At 43.5% G+C, this 20,823-nt stretch overlaps 1 protein-coding gene across 1 annotated transcript in view; it reads left to right on the top strand.

Annotated features, from left to right (window-relative positions):
* LOC115482360 (Golgi integral membrane protein 4-like) overlaps positions 1–19,984 on the top strand; it is a 70,401-nt gene extending 50,417 nt beyond the window's left edge. Inside the window, exons 6-14 of the mRNA XM_030222090.1 lie at positions 2,695–2,777; positions 4,086–4,202; positions 5,743–5,994; positions 7,562–7,695; positions 9,133–9,308; positions 13,843–13,910; positions 14,738–14,893; positions 15,936–16,004; positions 17,357–19,984. Of these exons, the coding sequence (XP_030077950.1) occupies positions 2,695–2,777; positions 4,086–4,202; positions 5,743–5,994; positions 7,562–7,695; positions 9,133–9,308; positions 13,843–13,910; positions 14,738–14,893; positions 15,936–16,004; positions 17,357–17,467 (1,166 nt within the window). The 3' untranslated portion in view covers positions 17,468–19,984. The remainder of the gene's footprint in view (positions 1–2,694; positions 2,778–4,085; positions 4,203–5,742; positions 5,995–7,561; positions 7,696–9,132; positions 9,309–13,842; positions 13,911–14,737; positions 14,894–15,935; positions 16,005–17,356) is intronic.
* The last annotated feature ends 839 nt before the right edge of the window (positions 19,985–20,823 follow it).

Raw genomic sequence — 20,823 nt, 5'->3', positions numbered from 1 at the left:
AGACTTACTTCTTTTTAGGAAATATTTAAGTCAAGACACTTAAAATTTTGAATAGTTTTGGTTTGTTATCCATATGTTTGTAATTCCTGGTGGTTGTTTGACAACTTTTATACCGTTATCTGCATTGAACTTCTCGGTGTATATGGACTACAAGACTGTATTGTATTGTTATTTTTGAAAATTAGGGGGAGTTTTGTTAAAATTTTAGTAGTATTTTTGTTTGGTAAGAAGGCATTTCGAAGCCATGCTTGTAGGATGCTCATATTATTCACACACAAGTGATCCCTGCAACATTTTTTAGGCCTTGTGATGCTCAGGCTCTATAGAAAACTGAGCACTGCTGCTCCCATATCATTCACTTCTGGTGCCAGCTCATGCAGTGCCACCCACTTAAAATGAGAGTTAGCAATTCTATTCTCACAACGTATAGCATGCCTGACTTGAGCTGAAATGTTTAACTGCAGACAACACAAGACAAATTCCTGCATCAAAACTGCAATCATTAGGCATTTAGCAGCTTGTCTGTTAATAAGAATAGAAGAAAGGTCACACTGGTTTAGTCACAAGCACTTGGCAGATCCCAAAAAGTAGATCCATTTCTATTAGTTCATTTCTAGGGATTAGGAGTGACTCTTCCAAGTCTACCTGGTTAAGTTTTTTTATGAGCTTCAGAAACTTGTCCAGATCTCATTTGAATCACCATGACCGCATCCTCCTGCAACGAATTCCATAGCTTAGTTGTGTTCTGTGTGGGGAAAAATGTTTTTTTTTTTCATAATTTTTGTTTTTCCGTAGAATCCCTCCAGACCAGCACAGCTGGGTTATGCACTCTGACCAGCAGATGGAGACAGAACCACAGACTTTTTAGAATACCTATAACTATGCTGTGCAGGCCCCTGAGAGTCAGTTGTTCTTAGTCTCTAGCAGATGGTGGACGTGGTAAGCCTGCGCAGTCCCAGTCTGAGGTTAGTGTTGAGGGTCTGGTCCTTGGCTTTTTTTTTTTTTTTTTAATTTAAAGTCAAGCTCCCTCTCAGCACTGCCTGTGCCCATCTATCAGCTGGACTGGGGCTGAGGTCCGTGAGGGCCTGTTCTGCCCCGGTAGTGCCACACCTGGGTAGCCAGGTCCCTACCCCCTCCCCATTGAGGATCCTTTCTGAGTTTGCCTCAGCTGTATTCTGCTTTGGTGTAGACAAGTCAGCTTAGAGAGCCATGAGGGTCTGCCGTTCGAGTTTTGCACACAAAAAAAGTTGCTTAAAGTGTACCTGCCTTCTTGCGGTGCTCCGGCTTTGGGGTGTGATGTGGCAGTGCCCTTGCTGGTTGGTGGACGGACCCAGTGGGGGCCATTTCCTGAGTTCGTGGCATGTGCTTGGCTGTGATGAATTTGGACAGGCTGAAGAAGTGCACACATCTGTGTAGTTTGCACGTGGGCAGCATTTGCAGAGTGTGGACAGGGCACACAATTAGGCACCTAATTTAGAATATTATATTTTCACTGGAACTTGGACACGAGTGCTTATGCCAATCGTACAGTTGGTGTAAATACTAGCACCTAAGTACATGCGTGTATATATACCCGTTTTAAGCTGGTATTCTATAAATCATGGCTTCTCAACCCAGTCCTTGGGACACACCTAGTCAGTCAGGTTTTCAGGATATCCACAACGAATATGCACGAGAGAAGTCTGCATGCAGATCTTTCTCATGCATATTCATTGTGGGTATTCTGAAACCCCAAACTGGCTAGATGTGTCCTAAGGTCGGGTTGATAAGCCCACTTTATAGCAGGGGCGTAGCTACGTGGGGCCACGGGGGATGGTCCCCCGCCGCCGTCAGGTACCTGCGCTGGCGAGGGTCCCCAACCCCCGCCAGCCGAAGTCCTCTTCAGCCGGTCTCTGGGCCGGCGCGTTGCTGCAGCTGATGTGGAAGCCTAGGATTTTGTTTCTTCTGTGTGAGTCATCCTGACGTCCTGCACGTTCAGGTTGGCGGCTGCGGGAAGGGGGGGTTGAAAGGGGAGGGGCGCGGGGGGGGTCCGTGGCGCTGGGGGGGAGGGCTAAAATGTGCCCCCTCTTCTCGGGCTCTGCCCCCCCTCCCCCCCCTTCAAAGTCTGGCTACGCCCCTGCTTTATAAAGTTTATAGACTTCCAGCTTCATAGGGTAAAAAGGAAAAGTGGCGCCTAATTTTGCTTTTTAGAATACGCTGCAATAAGATGCCCTATGGGTGCTTATATATAGAGACATACTGTCTATAGAATCAGCCTCGTATTTTCTGCCAGTATGGGGCAGTTATAAAATTGCCTTGAGGACTATGACCCTACTGTTCTGTTCATAATTTGTAAACTTACTACTACTACGTATCATTTCTATAGCGCTACTAGACATAACGCAGTGCTTGTTTGAAGCCTCTAACTCACTGAAACAGAGACATAATGTGGTTTTCTTTTCTGTTCTCTGCACAGTTCTGTGGTCATGGATGGCCTTGTATAACAAAAAATGCCCCTGCCCCTGTAGTACTATTTTTACCAGGGTTTGAGGAGGAATTTTTTTTTTAAACTTTTACAAGGCTGTGGTATGCTTTCTTTAGGAGACAACAGTTTGGAGAGCTGTGTGAATTCAGGGCTGTGACCAGAGGACTTCGAGAACACGAGGGAGGTCTGATGCTCAGGAAATACATTGAATTCTCTGTCCCTCCTTGTAGGGGCCGTGTCCAGACTGAGGGAGGAGAACAAGCTTTTAAGGAAGGCACACCAGGAAGTCCACTTACAGCTCCATAAGGCCCAGGTAAGAGGCAGCTCAGACCAGCTTCCATGTTGTCACTATTGTTCTTTTTAAAGTCTGCTGGGGCACAGGGCGGAAACGGGCCTTGGCTCAAGGAGACACAGGAGTCGATGGGAGAGGGATTTGATTTCACTTTCAAGGAGCTTTCCTGACTCTCACCGACATGCATTTAAGATCATAAGAGTAGCCATGCTGGGTCGGACCTGGCTGTTTCATTTTCCATTTGCTCCTCCCAGGGTTGATTGGGATTCCATACTACTGGGTTAATGCCTTTTTCTCCTCCATATCCCTTCCATTTTTTGCTGTCCTCTTTTCTTTATTTTACTCTGCCTTTTTTTTTAGGTTTTAGCTTGATATGAATGGAATTTATACTTTCCTGTCTAATTTTTGTAGTTCCCTTATTCCTAAGTTGTTTTGTATTTTTTAGATCGTAAGTCGCTTTGATCAAATTAGCAAAAAAAGTCTAGCAAATGGTGAACATAGGCCCTCTGGGAACAGAAAATACCTAAGCATTCAAGAGAGACCAGACTAAATGCCATGCCTGTGAAAACAGTTACACACACACACGCACACACATCTTGGGACACACTCTAAACACACAAATATTAAACTAGCACGTATGCGCTCACCCATAAACTGATGAGCACATATATGGATATATGATGTTTCATGAATCCATGGCTGTATGTGGACACCGTAGTTATGACTAGGTTACAGTGACAGATATAGAGATGTGAAGATGCAGTATACTGAGTGTTTTTTCATTCACCTTGTTATATGATTTTCAAAATAAAGGAGCTTTTTGGGGGTTACACACACAGGTATGCATGATTTGCTGTGAAATGGAAAAACTGTGCACTTTGCACAGGAGCATGTAGAAACGCTGACCTATTCTGTACAGCGGCATTGGGACATAGTAACATAGTAGATGACGGCAGAAAAAAGACCTGCACAGTCCATCCAGTCTGCCCAACAAGATAACTCATATGTGCTACTTTTTGTGTATACCCTACTACCCTACTTTGATTTGTACCTGTGCTTTTCAGGGCACAGACCGTATAAGTCTGCCCAGCACTACCCCCGCCTCCCAACCACCAGTCCCGCTTCCCACCACCGGCTCTGGCACAGACCCTATAAGTCTGCCCAGCACTATCCCCGCCTCCCAACCACCAGCCCCGCCTCCCGATCTTGACTAAGCTCCTGAGGATCCATTCCTTCGGCACAGGATTCCTTTATGCTTATCCCACGCATGTTTGAATTCTGTTACCGTTTTCATTTCCACCACCTGACATAATTCTCTCCTCTCATCAGGCACAGGTAGAAGAGTTCAGGCAGTTGAAGGAAGCCCTCCAGAGGATACCGAGTTTCAAGATGGCTGGAGCAGTTCAAGGGCACATACAGCAACAGTTTGGGGGAGCCGAGAATAAGGTGTGTTGTCCTATATCTGCTGTGGCTCCCTCCAGCACCCTTGGTCTGGTATTACGTGCTTGGGGGGTGGAAAGCACAGCTTAGATCTGTGGCACTACAGAGGAGAGGGGGCAGACATAAAAACAGAGAAAAATGTAGGCAGATAAAGACCATATGGCCTATCCAGTCTGCCCATACGTGCCATCTACTCTCCTTTTTACTCCTTTAGAGATCCTATGTCCTTGTCCCAAGCTTTCTTGAACGGAGATACTGTTTTCGTCTCTAACACTTCTACTGGGAGGCCATTCCACAAATTCACTGCCCTTTTTATAAAGTATTTTCTCAGGTTACACCCGAGTCTATCCCCTCTCATATTCACCTTATGCCCCCTTACTCCAGAGTTTTCTTTCAGTTGAAAGAGACTCCCCTCCCTGTACATTTAAGCCGCATAGGTATTTAAATGTCTCTATCATATCTCCCCTCTCCTGCCTTTCTTCCAAAGAATACAAATTGAGATCTTTAAGTCTATTCCCATACACTTTATGGCAAAGACCACTGACCATTTTAGTAGCCGCCTTCTGAACCGACTCCATCCTATTTGTATCTTTTTGAAGGTGCGGTCCCCAGAATTGTACACAGTATTCTAAATGAGGTCTCACCAGAGTCTTATGCAGGGGCGTCATCATCTCCTTTTTCCTACTGGCCATTCCTTTCCCTGTGTACCCCAAGCCAGTGGCGTTCCTAGGGGGGCGGACCCGCCCCCCCCGGGTGCATGCCGCTGGGGGGGGGGGGGGGTGCAGCAGCGCGCGCCTGCTGCGAGTTTACTAACTTTGCTCGTTCGCTGCAGCTCCCTCTGCCCCGGAACAGGAAGTGACCTGTTCCGGAGCAGAGGGAGCTGCAGCGAACGAGAGAAGTTAGCAAACTCGCGCAGCAGGCACGCGCCGCGGCACCCCCTAGCGGCGTGTACCCGGGGCGGACCGCCCCCACCGCTCCCCCCCCTTGGTACGCCACTGCCCCAAGCAACCTTCTAGCGTAACCCTGGCAGCGCTATAGAAATGCTAAGTAGTAGTAGTAGTAGCTTTCACTGTCGCCTTTTCTACGTATCTGGCCACCTTAACATTATCACAATGTAGACAACGCAAAAGCAGCTATGTGAAGGGAGAAAGAGTATATAATTCCATATGCAGCAGCAGAGTCTGGTCAGGTTCTCCCCCCTTGCTTAAGAAATCAGGAATTAACTGATAACCCAGCGCCTCCGAACTTTAATGCTACATAGAAATAATGAATCTCTTTGTAATAAGTAAGTGTCAGACCTCAGTGGCGACTCATTTCACAAGGGCAAACAGCTCTTGGCTCGCCTTGCCTCCCCACTGGTCTGTATAGACTTCTAGCACTTTTAACTTTTTAATATTCAATTTCATATTGAAAACTTTTATAAAGTCAATAGGATAAGTTCTTAGTTTTAAGGCTTTTTATGTCTGTGTCTAATTTGCTTGTGATGAGTCCCAGATTTTTTATGTCGGCAAACCTGGGATTATGCTTGGTCTTGCTTGTTTTACAGATTTCCCGAGCCAGCAGTCCTGGTGCAGCCCCGAATCCTGGACAAGAAAACCCTGGTATTTATCCCTTGGTCCAGCAGCCACAGAGTGACCATGGGACCCGATTGCAGGGTGGCTCAGTTTTCAGGCCACAGGCCCAGCCTCGAGATGCCAATCAGCATCCTGTCTCTCCGTCGTGGCTAAAGAAGGAGCAAAGCGAGAGTCACGTTGGCAGACTCATGAGAACTATGAACAGCCTGCAAGATGGGAACCTGGTAAATTGGCTGAGGTTTCATTTGTTTCATTAAAATAGTGTTAACCATCCCATGGTCAGTGGGGAAGAGCCGTGCAGCACTTCCTGGGTAACATGAAGCAGGAAGAGGCTGATCAGAGCCAGTGATCTGTATCCTCACTTTGAAGAATTCTGAGCAAGTTGCTCGATGTGGTGTACTGTACCCTCGAGCATGACATGGCAGATTAAACCGCTTCAGCAGTCTCTAATATCACAAGCAGAGCTGTCAGTAGCCTGTAGGTAGAAATGAAAACGCTACTGCAGCTGTATCCTAACAGGTTATGGTGGACATTGACCCCCCCTCATTGACTAGCTTGAAAATTTGTGTGTGCAATTTATAGACTAGTGCCAACTGGCTTGAAGTACAGTACAGTCTCGATTTTTATTCGACCTTCGCTAATCTGACCATCTGGTGTATCCGACAGACTCCCCCCCCCCCCCCCCCCCCCCCCCCCCCCCCGATGATGACATCGTGTTGCTGCTAAGAAGTGCGCAGCTTCTCTTCCTGTTTTCTGGCTTCATATGCTGCAAGGAAGCCATGTTTGCGCTGAGATCGTGCTTCTTTGCAAGAGAACCATGCTTTGCATCTGATACTCCATCATGCGCCCCTCATCGCCATTAAAAAGTGCACGGCTTCTCTTCCGTTAAAGATGCTTTAAGCTGAGACCTTGCTTTTACGTCCCCTCACAGTTGCACACTAAGCAAATTTGGCTAGTGCCTAGCACTTGTGCCCAACTGCCAATTATTGACGCCTGTGTCATGTGTAAGTGCTATTCTGTAACAAATGCATGTACTTGACGCATAAACATTATAGAATGAAGGGGCATGAGCTATTTGCTCCTTTAAATGCACTCTGAGCCACTATTCCCTCTAAGCTGAGCAGGGTCATCCAACTGCATTATTGGGAGGGGGGGGGGGTTGCTATTGCTAGAAACAGGCAGGTTCCCTGGAGTGCTGCAGAGCTTGCCTGTCCCTCACTATTGAAAATGTGACAGTGAAACAGCACCACCTACTGGCAGGAGCATAAGTGGAAGATTCCTACTCAGCTTGGAGGGAGCAGTGCTCTGAGTGGCCTTTTTATTAAGCTACGGTAAAAGGGGCCCTGCGCTAGCGGCGGTGGCTGTTCACGTGCTGAGGCCCTTTTTACTGCTGTGAGTAAAAAGGCCAAAAAAAGAAACGACCAAGTGGCCGTGCAGGGGTGAGCATTTAACCTCCACCCATTAAGGTGGCGGTGAGGGCTCCCGTGCTAACCCGGTTGTAACTGCTACCTATTTCCCCTAGCGCCTATTTTCCATAGCACTGGAAATACTGTACGCTGGGGGTGGGGGGGGGGGGGTGGAACTACTGCCAGCGCCTGCTTTGGGCTGTCGTTTTTTTCCAGATTGCTGCGCAATAAGCCTTTCGGTGGGCTTACTTATGCTTAGTAAAAGGGCCCCCAGAATGTGAGTTGCCTTGATGCCAGAAACTTCTCTCCCCCATGTAACTGGGTCTAAGGTTAGAAATTGCATTCCAGGATTGGTGTTGGCTGATGTTTTGACTGTTGTCTGCAGGCTCAGAGGCTACCACCAGTCTTGGGGGACGAAAACAAGGTAGAAAATAAACCACCAGCACAAGAAATTTCCACACAGGTACTGCTATCGGTGACACCAAAGCCCCAGCAAACAGGAGCTAAACAGGTGCACAGGTGTGTATAGGATAGTTGTCTGTCTTCTAATTCCCAGGTACCAGTGATTGGGGGGATGAACAGATGCAGGTGCAGAGATGTGTACAGGATCCACTGGCTTTTCCCAAGAGTACCAGCTGTCAGAACAGGGAACTTGTAACTTCAGACTGTACAGATAAGAGGCAACTTTTTTTTATCCTTGCAATAATTTGACCCCTAAGATGCATCAGGGCCCAACTCAGACATTCACATATACCCCACCTGTGACAAAACAATGGGTTTTAAGCCTGTAAACTGTATTAATTACTTGAAGTATATTTCTCTAGTTTGGCCAGCAGGTACACGTTTATGTTTAAAGCTGTTATGAAGAAATGACTGTTCCTTCTTTAGTTTAACACAGAGAAGAAGTTAACCTGCAGTGATGTGGCCAGCTACTTTTAAAATTTGCTGTTCTGGGCTCTGATTGGTCCAGGAGCTCAAATTCAGCCAATACGTACTGGCTTTTTCTCCAGTCTTGGCCATGGAGAAGAGAGAGAAAGACCTCTTTGCTGAGGCCCTGTGAACAATTATATTTGATAACCTGTGAGCAGCTATATGTCTTGAACTCGCCACATACTATTTAGATAGTGTTATAATTGATTCATATTTCAGTTACATGTTTTGTTTTGCTGGTTGCAACTTTTCTGTTCATTGTTCTAATTTTTCATTACAATAAACATGTTTAGTTTATTGCTGCTGCTTGTCTGGACTGACTAAGAATCCTGTGTTGGGTCTGTGAGGAACTGTGGAACCACTGAGAGTGTGGTCCCAGTAACCTAGAAATCACTGGGGATAATTTGAGAGCAGGAGATTCGGCCAGAGGCGGTTGGGACCCAGTCAGTGGGAGGAGGGTGCTAGAGTAGAGCACAAGCAGCAGGTGCAGGTGGACCTGAGCTATGCTGGGGATAGACCCTCTAAGTGGCTGTGGGTTAGCCCGAGGCGGGTGGTTAGGCGTTTCTTGTCAGGGTTTTTTTTTCCTTTGGACACATAAGTGATGACTGAATCTTAGGGATGCGTATTTGTTAGTGCACCTTGAAAATATTTAAGGCTCTTTTTACAAAGTCACGCGAGCGATTCTGGCATGGCAAATGTGACGAAGCCCATTCAATTCCTATGGGCTATGTTGCATTTGACATGCCAGAATGGCTAGCATGGCTTTGTAAAAGGAGCGCTTGGTGCACATTAATGTGTATTACCATTTTAATCTACAAATTAATATGCTTTAAGTCAGTTAGTGCATGCTAAGATGTTATAGTGTGTGTTAAAAACAAATTGCTATTAAAATGCGTGAAAACAGCTAAAAAAAAAATTTTTGGAAACTGGGAAAAGTTTGGAGGAAAAACTAAAAACTAACAACATTTTTTTTTTTTGCCTGCAAACATCTTTGCTGATTCTTTTTCTCCTTTAACATGGCTGCAGCTGGCAGGATATAGTGAATAAAGCCAGTATCAGGATGAGAGAGGAACAGCTGCATGAGCCACCACAAGGTGACCCAGATCATAAAAGGGAGCAGCGCATGCCACCAGCTGAGCAAGGAAGAGAAACTCAGGCAGAGGCTGCCCAAGATAGAGCAAACGTTGAGAACCTGGATTTTGGTAAGATCCTCCACAGTGTGTGCAGATGATGTGTCCCCTCAGAATTGTCTGATCGCTTCAATCCGTGTTTCATTTTGCTGCTTACTCTGTGCTCTCAGTCTTAGGGTCTGGGTGTCCAAAACTAATAATCCCAGTGGTCTCCAAACCTGCCCTTCAAAACCTGCAACTGGATATGGTTTTTTTGACCGGTTGTTGCTTATCATACCTTCAGGAAAGGCAGATATATTTGTCATAGTACAGCATCTAGAAAAGGTGTCATATATTCAAAATTATTCCTCCAAGTGGTTAAGTCTCTATTTAAATGCTATATCAATTGTTGGCATAGTCAAGGCTATTAATGATCTAATTAGTATGGAGCAACCCAGGTTCTATTAAGTTGGTTAAATTATTTATCTCTTGGTATTTTTCCAAAATGTGAATTTTCTAACCTGAAAAATGAACAACTGTCGTTCAGACAAAAAAGTGGATGAAAGAGTATGTATATAACAAATCTCAATGTGCGGTGAGACAGCGAAGATGACACAAGGATGAGTGGACAACTTTCCAATCAGTAAAAACAGTTGATTACAAATTGTTCTGGGCTTGACATAGCTGTGTTTTGGCCGGGTAGGCCTGCATCAAGAGTCTTGTATGTCATATAGGAGCATCCACTTGTTGAATTGTCCGTCAAAGTGTTAGAGAGTAATGAAGCAAATGATCCGGTCTTGAGGAACCCTGATTAGCAGTAACTCCGAGAATACAACCAAGTTCTCTGTGAGGCTTTTTCCCTTTCATGTGTTTTGTACTCCACAAGGGTTATTATAAAAATACTTTTGCATATTATATGAGAGAGGACTTCGTTGGCAGCTGTCTCTTATATACATTACTAACTATTGGCCTGTAGCTTCCATACCTTTATTTGTAAAAAATTATGGAAGCCCTAAATAGTTGAGTGATTATTTAGAGAAATTTCAGTTATTACACAAATGTCAATGAGTCTTTCGAGCCAATCACAGCACTGAATCCGTTCTTAGTTCTTTGTTGGCGGAAGGTAGAAATTTACTTGGGAAAGACCGAAAAGCAATTGTACAACTAGACCTTTCTAGTGCTTTTGATTTAGTGGATCATCCATTATATTGAGCATTTTAAATTAATTTTGGGGATTAAAAAGGTACTCGCGTTTGAGGGTTCCTTACACTTAGGATATATAGGGCTAGATTCTATGTATGGTGCCTTAAAAAAAACCCCACATTAGGCATTTCTATAAATTTAGGCGTACTTTATAGACTAAGCCTAAATTTCTGTGAGGATTATAGAATACGCCGAGCACATCTGCATGACTAAATTTAGTCAAGGCTGTTATGCCAAGTAAAACTTGGTGTAAATCCCTATGCCTAAGTAGGCGTGGCCCGGGTGTATTCTATAACAGTGTGCATAGATTTTAGAAATGCCGATGACCTGCCCATGACTACACCCCCTTTTCAGCTATGCAACTTGGAATTTCTGCGATCACATTGCAGAATACACTTAGCTGTGTGTGTAAATTCTATTTAATGCCAGTTAGTGTCAATAATTGCTTAAGTGGCAGTTATCTGTGCTGATTGGCTTGTTAACTAATTAGGTTGCACATACAAATCTGGAATATGACCTGATTTGCATGTTCAAGTTGTCACGCTAGATAGAATCCTGGGGATAAAGTGAAATTTTGTGGCCATTTTTTCAGATGCTTGATGGTGAGATGGGGAGTCCAAAAAGAGCACCCACGTGAAGTGGAGGTTACACTCAATCCCTACGTAAGTCAGTCAAGCAAGCAAAGGAAGAGTAGGGAAGGCTGGCTCTTTGCAAACAATGAGGGAGACGTGTATGTAATTGTGAGTCTTTACAAAGCATTGAACGTTCAATGCTTTGTAATAATCAAGACTCATAATTACTTACACGTCTCCCTCATTGTTTGGAAAGACACAACCTCCCCTACTCTTCCAAGATGGGGAGTCCCGCAGGGATCACCGCTTCCCCCTTTTTATTTAACATGTTAATGTCTTCTTTGGGAGCACTGCTAGTAGATTTGGGATTTAAAATTTGTAGTTATGCCGACATTACAATTTTTATCCCCATCTATCAGAAAGTAGAAGATGTTTCACTTTAAATTAGAAGTTGGAAATCCAGTTCTCTACATAATAAAAGAAACCACAGATTAAAGTTGAATATAGAAAAACCTAAATTCTTATTTGTAGGTCAACATGACAACATTTGGAATGGACGGGCTGTGTCGGCATTTCTTCGTGGCTTAGTAAACAGGGGGGGGCAGGTTATGAACAACTGAAAAGAAATGTCTTAAGCTTTTTCCTAAGGGGTCCTTATACTAAGCTGCTGTAGCATTTTTAGCTCACAGTACAAACCAGCTAGCAGTAAACACTGAGATGCCCATAGGAATATAATGTATCTTGGTGTTTACCACCAGCTGATTTCTACTACAAGGTAGAAACGCTACTGTGGCTTAGTAAAAGACCCCCCCCCCCTAAATTTCCAATAGCTCTGTTCAAATCCTAGAAAAATTGGAAGAGAATTTCCATAGAGTAACACTTACAGATGAAAACATAATCTTGGCCACACTTTCAAAATGCAAATTTTCACAGGAAGTTGGGTGAAGAATAAGCTCATCGCTAGCGAAAAGAGATCCCAAGTAAAGGAATAAAAATTAACTTTAATTAGTAGTACTGAAGTCATACCATACACCATTTTATAAAACTTTAAAAGATTAATAGAACTTGTTCTTCAGTCCTCACTGCTATGATATTTTAAAGCTATCATACTTCATGTACTTTTCAACAATCAAAGTACTCACAAATAAACAATCTGCACGAGTGTGTAGTTATAACAAAGAAACTATCAGTCACATCACTCCAATATAGTGTCACACTGGGGATTCAGATCTGAAGAATAAAATATATTAAATTTTAAAAAAATAGCCTCAGTATAACAGGGAGCCTGACTTTTATGCTCCACTGTACAAAATAACATCACAGGCTTCCACCACCTTCCGAAAAAAAACACACAGAAAAAACCTCCCAGAATATTTCAAAAATTCTAAAGAAGTGGGAGAAAAGTCTGTGTTTAAAAAACAGAAGGGAGGGTAACACAATTTAACACAATACAGATCCAAATACCCACAACACTAGATCTCACTATGAATATAAATCACCCAAATAGACACTAATTAGCAATCCCTCACTAGACTAAAATCCTTATTCAAACAGAGAAGCCTTCCTGCAAGCAAAGAAAACTCAAAATAGAGCAAAAACTCTTATAACATTGCTTGAATTGCTTAAACTTCCATCCTTACTAATGAATGGATTCTAATTCTGACAAAAAGTAAACTTTACTTAGCTCAGAACATCCAAATTGTCATAGCAGAAGTGCGGCCTCGTAGGATTTTCACAGTCTGTGGGGTTTCTCCAAAATTAGTGTCTAATTTATATTATCCTTCTGGCAAAAAATGTCCAGTTTCCTTGTTTCTCGACAGTAGGAAATCCTTCTGTTTCGCAATCTTCATCAGGAGAAATACATAGCAGTGCATAAAAACTGCTTTACCAATTATCCATAGCAAACAATGTGCTCAGAAATAGCTAACGTTTGTACACAATATTTGCAGTCTTTACTACTTTATGATGCTGGTCCATACTGCTCTGACGTGGCTGATGGTTTCACCTTTCTAGGCTTCCTCAGGGACAGTGACGACAAGGATCAAAAAATCTTTGTAGGTTATCGCGAAGTATGGTATAAAATCTGAAGAAAACACCAATTGTATGACTTGCTAATCCGGTTTTGTACAAACGAGTCATCGTAGTAGATTTTTTTGAGTCCTCCTTTCCTTATATGATAACAGTTTGACATATTCTAGGCAAATTAAAAAACATGAAGTAGGCCACAGGAAGTGGAGTAGTATGGAAGAAATGATGTTTATTGAAGGATCCCACAGACTATTCACATGCTGTTTGCTTATGATTGTTTGATTTAAGAACAGACGTTTATACTGTTTGAAAAATCCTGGTTATGGCATTGGTTAATGACCCCTGATACAGGCAGTTTGCTGAAACACGGTTTGTTGGGTCCTTCAATGAACATAGTTTCTTCTACACTACTCCACTTCCTGTGGTCTTCTTCATTTTTGCTTCTTGTTTGCATATTGTGACTGTGTGGTTGGTTCTATGTGTGTTTTTTTTTTTAATATTCTATCAAAATTAATTTTGTAAAAAGATTTGGAAGTAGTAGTTCCACACTTATGTTAAGTCAATTTCATTATCATGTTCCGTGATGTTAACCTGAACATGGCAGCCTCCTCTTAAGCTGTAGCTGCAGTTGCAAATGGGGCACGTTGGTGTAACCCAAAATGCCTTTCACTATATAGCGACCGGCCTCTATCATCAGACTTTGGGGATTTTTGTCTTTAAATTCTTGTCCTGAGAAAGACATGGGGTGGAATCTGGAAGTTCTCAGAATATCACCTTCCTCTCTTGGGGGGGTTTCCCTATATAACAGGCCCTTTTCTCTGCAGGTACTGAAAGGCTTGAAAGAGAAGAACATTTGTACTTTACGAGGGAACCTGCTACCCAGGAACCAGTGGTAAGGCCATACAGCCGCAGGAATTTCATTTCAGGGCCTGATAGACCAAGCCGTTTCCATAGCAGCCTGAACTCGGACAGAATGCCTGTGGACTAAAGTTTGAGAAAAACAAGAGCTACACAGAACTCCCCCCTTCAGTCCATCCAGAACTCTGCCGCACGTCTTATCTTCCACCTTAACCGATATACTCGTATCACCCCTCTCCTCAAGTCGCTTCACTGGCTTCCGATCAGATACCGCATACAGTTCAAGCTTCTCCTACTCACCTACAAATGCACTCGATCTGCAGCCCCTCCTTACCTCTCTACCCTCATCTCCCCTTACGTCCCTACCCGTAACCTCCGCTCTCAAGACAAATCCCTCCTTTCAGTACCCTTCTCCACCACCGCCAACTCTAGGCTTCGCCGTTTCTGCCTCGCCTCACCCCATGCTTGGAACAAACTCCCTGAGCCCATACGCCGGGCCCCTTCCCTACCCATCTTCAAATCATTGCTCAAAGCCCACCTCTTCAATGTCGCCTTCGGCACCTAATCACTTCATCTCTTCTAAGGAAATCTCATCTACCCCAACTTGACATTTCGTCTTTTAGATTTTAAGCTCTTCTGAGCAGGGACCGTCCTTATTTGTTAATTTGTACAGCGCTGCGTAACCCTAGTAGCGCTCTAGAAGTGTTAAGTACTAACTTGCGTTTCTCTCTGTTTGTGCCCTGTGTCATATGTGAAGGTTGCCTTGGGTAGGGGACTTCTCTCTCTTTCTCCGTTCTGTGTGTCACATACAGGTGATCATGGGGTAATAAGGGTTTTCTCTCTCTTTGTTAAATGCCTGAGCTGGCAGCTGCTGCTGACCCAGCCCAAGACCCCAACAACCAGGGAGAAGACGAGTTTGAGGAGGCTGAGCTGGAGAGACCTGACTTTGAAGAGAAGCTGGGAGGAGCAGACAAAATTCAGAAACTGCTCAAGGAGGGAGAAAACAAGGAGGCAAAGGTGAGTATATGGCAGAGCACAGCCTGTAGCAACACCAAAAGTATCCCAGGAAGGCCATAAAATATAGAGTATAAAATATAACTGGCGCACTTGGTAAATAGTAAACATGCCTTCCTATAAAAACAGATATAACCATATGCTATTTACTTATAGAACATTGAACCAACAAGAGTGTAAAACTGATGAGTCTAAAGGTGAAGCCAGCAGACTTTAAAAATCTCAGAAAAAATGTACAGAATTGACGATCTGGTGGTGTAGCTACGGGTAGCCCTGGGTGGGCACAGGCCCACCCATTCTTGACTTAGGCCCACACAGAGGTGGTGCCTCACTCCCTTCTCATCCTCTACTGTTCCGGTGGCCCGGGATCTGCCCCCCCCCCCCCCCCCCGGCCCTCCCTGGTGTACTTCAGGCATCCTGCCAGCCACAGCATCTTTGCCACTTGTTCCATGTCCCACCAGTGAGGAAACGGAGTGACATCAACAAGGGAGGGACGCAGCAGAGGGAAGCTTTTGGGGGCCGGCACAGGTGGCAAAGGTGAATCGCTGCGGCCACGGAGATGCCTCTCAGGTACTCTGGGGAGGGATGCAAGGATTCAGAGAGGGGGCAGATGCCAGTGTTTGGGAGTGGAGGGGGGGGGGTGGAGTTGGGAGGAACAGAGGAAAAGCTGAGCTAACTTGTTGGGCTCTTTTAACTATAAGCTCACACAAAATAGATCTGGCTGTGCTGCTGGTCGTGTCAAATCTAATCAAGCACATTATAAAGGGGGAAGAGAAAGAAGAGAATTACACAAGGAGCAGAGGTAACAGGTATTTTTGCGAGGACACATACAGTGGTAGCCCTCGAAAAATTGTGTCTTGTAAGAATGCGAATTTTAAACTGCATACGGAAAGAAACAGGTACAGTGGTACCAACTGTTTGTATTAATTTAAATGGCAGTGTTATATTAAAATTGTAACGCCACTACTGAAAATATGGTAAAAGCAGTTTTAAACTAATGTATTTCACAAGCATTTTCAGTCTGTCCTTGCTGTCCTTTTGATAGGATGCTGCTGTTGCAGATAAAGCAGGAGAAGGACCGGTGGAGTATGAGGAAGATCAGCAGCAGGAAAATGTAAGACATCTGACTCATTGGGGGATGCACAGCTTTTAAAGAGGAGAGGGATTGTTCTCCCTCTCAGCTGTCAATAGGACAGAAACGAGTGGGTTTAGGTTAGACATTGTGAAGAACTTTCTAACTTTACCCAAGAGGTTGTGTGAATTTGTCACTGGAACACAGCTGCAGAGTAACCCAGTTCATGAAGGCAGATTTTTGACACACTCCGTCCTCACCCATCATGGTGCACTGATATGTGTTCTACTGTTTCCCATAGACAGAGAGGGACATACAAATTCCACAATCCTCCAGGATAGAAAAAGAAAAACAGGAATAGACAAAATGTCTGCCTCCAGAGAGTGGGCAGTTTTGAGGAACTACTCTCTTGTCTGAAAGATTTTCATATTAATACATTTCTAGAAAACTGTCAAAGGGACATTTAGGCCTGACACACACTCTTCCTGTAAGACATGTCAAGTGTTTTACAATAGGCTGCCTGAGTGTGACTTGTAGGTTTGGAGGTAAACGCTGCCTGGCCTATGTGGAGGTGAATAAACAGCTGCCTTTCAGCTGTGGGTGTGGGAAGGGCCCATGATGGGGGCAATTCTATGAGTGACCTGATGGAACAGTGTTTTACACATTCAAATGTACACATATAAAAAATTGCCCCCGTGTATACACACATGAAAGGAGGTGCTAGTGCTTGCTTTTTATACAAGATCCCTCAAATTCTCTGTGTGGCGCTTGGAATTGCTTGTGCAAGTTCATTGAATAATGAGCCAGTTTGCACCAATAATTGGGAGCGTAAGGATATGCTAAGGCCACTTTTTACCGCTCTGTGCGTTTCCGGTAATGTTGCGGCCCTCTTGTGGTAGTGCTGACATTCACACAACCCTCTCTGTTTAAAAGTTGCCCACCCCTGCTCTGTTACCTAAGCACCTAATACAAAATCCCCCTCAGTGGGGGGTCATTTTTGCACGTACATAACCTGCATAAAAGTATGTGCATTTCTATGATGGTACGTAATTTGTTGGTAAGCATCAGTAAATGTGTGCATCGATTATAGACTATATTAATTTGCATAACTACATAATCTAATTGTGTAGCATCGGCGCCAGTATTTTATAAAGGCAGATGGACAGACACGTTTCTCAATAGAATAGCACCTAAGTTGGTGCTTACGTTTCCTTTTAAACCAGGTATCTATTGGAAAATTACCTTCATTATGTAGAGAATTTGATATTTCTTCTAAGCCAGAAATCCTCCTGAGAGCAATAGGGGTGTGTGCATCGCACAACCTGCTGTCTGTTCAGTAACAGAAAGCGGGTACACGGCACTGACTGCTGTATGTGTCTTCTTCAATGTGGCAGGAGGACCACGACGGGGAGATAGATGATACAGAAGACCTGGAGCTCATCCAAGGAAAGGAGGAACCTGGAGACAACCCAGAAAAGAAGCACAGTAAGGAAGAGTATTACTGAGCACGTAGCGTGCTGACCACTGCCCCTATGGAGCCTTGTGTCGTGCCTGCCCCTGTAGGTACACATACCATGCATCAGCAGTGCTGTTCTGCAGGACAGCTTGACCGCTCGCATCTCTAAGCCAAAAACTGACATTTGGAGAGCTCAGCCTTGGACCCACAAGCCATGGACCTGGAAGAATAATTTACAAGTGTAAATAAAAGATGGTTTCTATGTATATGAGGTGATTTAAAAACCAAATTCTACCTAGAGCGGGAAAGCTGTAGTGCAGATTTTCTTCCAGTGTGTTTTCCATGTGGGATTTTTTTTTTTAAATTTTAATATGAAGAAAATTATTTTTAATACTGTCCTATGCCAAATACTTGAGTGATATTATACTAGAGTTATCTGTCTGACTCAAACTGTTTTAGACACTGCAGTCCAGTAAAGAGAGATTTTTCTAAGCTGCCTTTATTTTACTGTTCCTCTGTATCCCAGCACAGGGTCAAGTTGTAGGCCAAAGCCAGGTGGAGGCCCCTGTACACATTGAGAGCTGAGGCCGTAGGCCTGGATGTGAGTTCACTCTACAGCTAGGTTTTCAGCAAGGTTTATCTCATTCCTAAAGACCATGACATGTAATGAGGAGTTATTGTAGACAATGTGTTGAAATCCAGAGCGCAATATGTGCCAGTGGGCAAAAAGGTAAATAGAATGTTAGGAATTTTTCAGAAGAAATAGAGAATAAAAAGAATATTGTAATGCCTGTGTTTTGAACTTAAGTCTGACCATGCCTTGAGTGCTGCTTGCCCCGTCTCAGTAAAGGTATAGCAGGACTAGAGGAGATACAGAGAAACGCTGCCAAAAGGAGCAAGGGTCTCTTAAGAAGGAAGGATGAAGTTAAGTTGCTTCAGCTTGGAGAAGAAATAGCCATGAGAGGCCTATTAATAGGGTGGGGTTATCTACCCTTTCAAATTGTATTAAGACTAGGGGCCACTGTATGAAACTAATAGGCAGTACATTTAAAACAAAATTGAGTATTTTTTTTCACTCACCATGCAGTACAGTTAAGCTGTAGAATTTGTTGCCATAAGATGTAGTTAAGGTAGTTAGCTTAGCTGAGTTTTTAAAACAGTTTAGATAAGTTCCTGAAAAGTCCATAAACAGTTATAGGCCATGTAGACTTGGTAAAGCCACCACTTATCCCTGGCTGTGAGCAGTAAGGAACAGCTCTACTTTTTGGAATACTGATTGATACTTAATGATCTGGATTGGCTGTTGTTGGGGACAGGTTGCTGTGGACCTTTGGTTTGACTCTGTGTTTCATATCATATGATCTTAGTGATTTCCAACTGTAGGAGTTGGACAATAATTCACACTGGCCCCTATGGAATAGTGTAGGTAATGATGTGCAATACTCTATTTTGATAGCACTCTGGAAATTGTACAATAAAAGTAACACCTCTGATAAACAATCCTGAATTCTTACTCCTTATCTATATTTACTACTAAACTGAAACATGAAACTACTAGAAATAATAAAGATTTTATTTACATAAAAATTAGTTACACGAACGTGATACGTTTAGAAAACAAAAGTCAAATGTCTGTTTTTCTAACTGCTAGAATTGCACTATTCAGACATTGGTTAAACAAACATACAACTCCCTGGGTACCATACATGGCCTCTGCTTGTTACCCCAAAGTGATTACTGAGCTTGGCTTATGACCCAGATCAAAGAACCGATCACGCCCTCAGAAACAGCTGATAGTGCCTGGGCAATGGTCTGATGCCGATCAGTCAGTGGATTATAGGGAAAAAAAACAGCTGCTGCAATGAGTTGAGATAGGCAGTCTCTCGAGAGGGTTGATAGCTGAGATCAGTCAACTGTGCAATCAGCAATGGCTTTTGACAGTTGATAGCTCCATAGAAGATGATTGGTTGTGCCCTTTATGTTATGGCTTTCAAAACCATAAGAATGTCTTTTGATGTTACTCTGGATGCTTTTCTAGGAATGTTGGCTCCAAACAGTCTTGAGGGTCAACGTGATAACATTTCATAGTCTTGCATCAGTTGAATTGTCCAACAGAAATACAGGTAAGCTTGGACATGTCTTTGCTGAGTCATGCTTGTTCTAATTAGAGTTCCAATTTATAGCAAAAGTTTCTGTGAAGCACCAGGCACTGCCAAATTGATGATAGATGTTCAACGTTCCTCAGGCACAAGTTGGCAAGCTCTTTTAATGCAGCTGTTATTTGTGGCAGGGACTTGTACCCCTAAACTAACATAAATGTGGAAAGGGATCCTCAGATAAGGAGTTTAGGCTGAATTATAACCAATACACCAGTTTCTTCAGATTGTCAGTCATAGGACCAACTTGATAATGTGTACAAGCTCTTCTCTGAGTGTGCTAACTTAGATTGTGAGCCCATTAGGGACAGCCATAAAAATGTTCCTTTGGAAAACAAGTCATACACTATTTTTTTGGGATTGAAGTGATATCTACATTTTAAATAAAGCACAATCAGTGGCTTACTTTACCCAGGTTTAAAGCTAGCTTTCTTTTATTTTTGCCAGTATGAAACTCCCTCTTAGAAAGTTGCTACATATAATACCCTGCCCTCGTGTTTTTTGGGGGGGTTTTTTTGTATGTGTCCATGTGACCTGTTTTGCAGAGACCCTCAGACCTGACTTCTTGACACCCCCAGTTGGTACATTTTGGTAGCTGTAATACTGTCTGCAGATGGAAGAAGTGGAACAATGGGCGGATACATAAACTTCTTCAAAGATTGTCCCTTGTCCATATATTTTTAAGAACCACGCCTTTCAGCACTTGGGCTACACAGTTGCTGCATAATACTTGTTCTTATAGAGATTACCTGGTGTGTATGGAGTTTTCGTGTCCTTAATGGTTGAGAGATCCCTCTGGGACCAGTCTATGGATCCAGAACTGCATGGAAGCACAGGGATGGCAGACTTTTATTTAGATTTATCAATTACATATCTCCAGTATTCATTGTGATGTAACATAAAATGTATGCATTGATAACTTGTTTATATTTCAGGCTTTTGAAGCAACTTGTAAATATTTGTTTCAGTCTCTTGTAATACTATTTGCTGATCTTTCTATTGGTGTTTATGCTGGATTGTTGCATTTTTATCTACTCTTAGCAGGACCATCGCATTGGATAGGCAAGCTGGCCACCAAGCCTCAGGGGCGCTGAGGCTCCGATGTTTTCAAAACAGTAAACGAGGCCATTAATGCTGTACTAGTGCCTGTATTTACCTGCACAGAATGTTCAGAGAGGTCTAGCGTGGGAAACAATGAGCGCACCAAGCACTAGTGCAGACAGCATGCAAATGTAGTCAAGCTCATGTT

Source organism: Microcaecilia unicolor, chromosome 13 (assembly GCF_901765095.1).
Source record: "Microcaecilia unicolor chromosome 13, aMicUni1.1, whole genome shotgun sequence".
NCBI lineage: Eukaryota > Metazoa > Chordata > Amphibia > Gymnophiona > Siphonopidae > Microcaecilia > Microcaecilia unicolor.
Note: the sequence above shows the minus strand (reverse complement) of the source record. Positions and strands in the feature narration are given on the sequence as shown.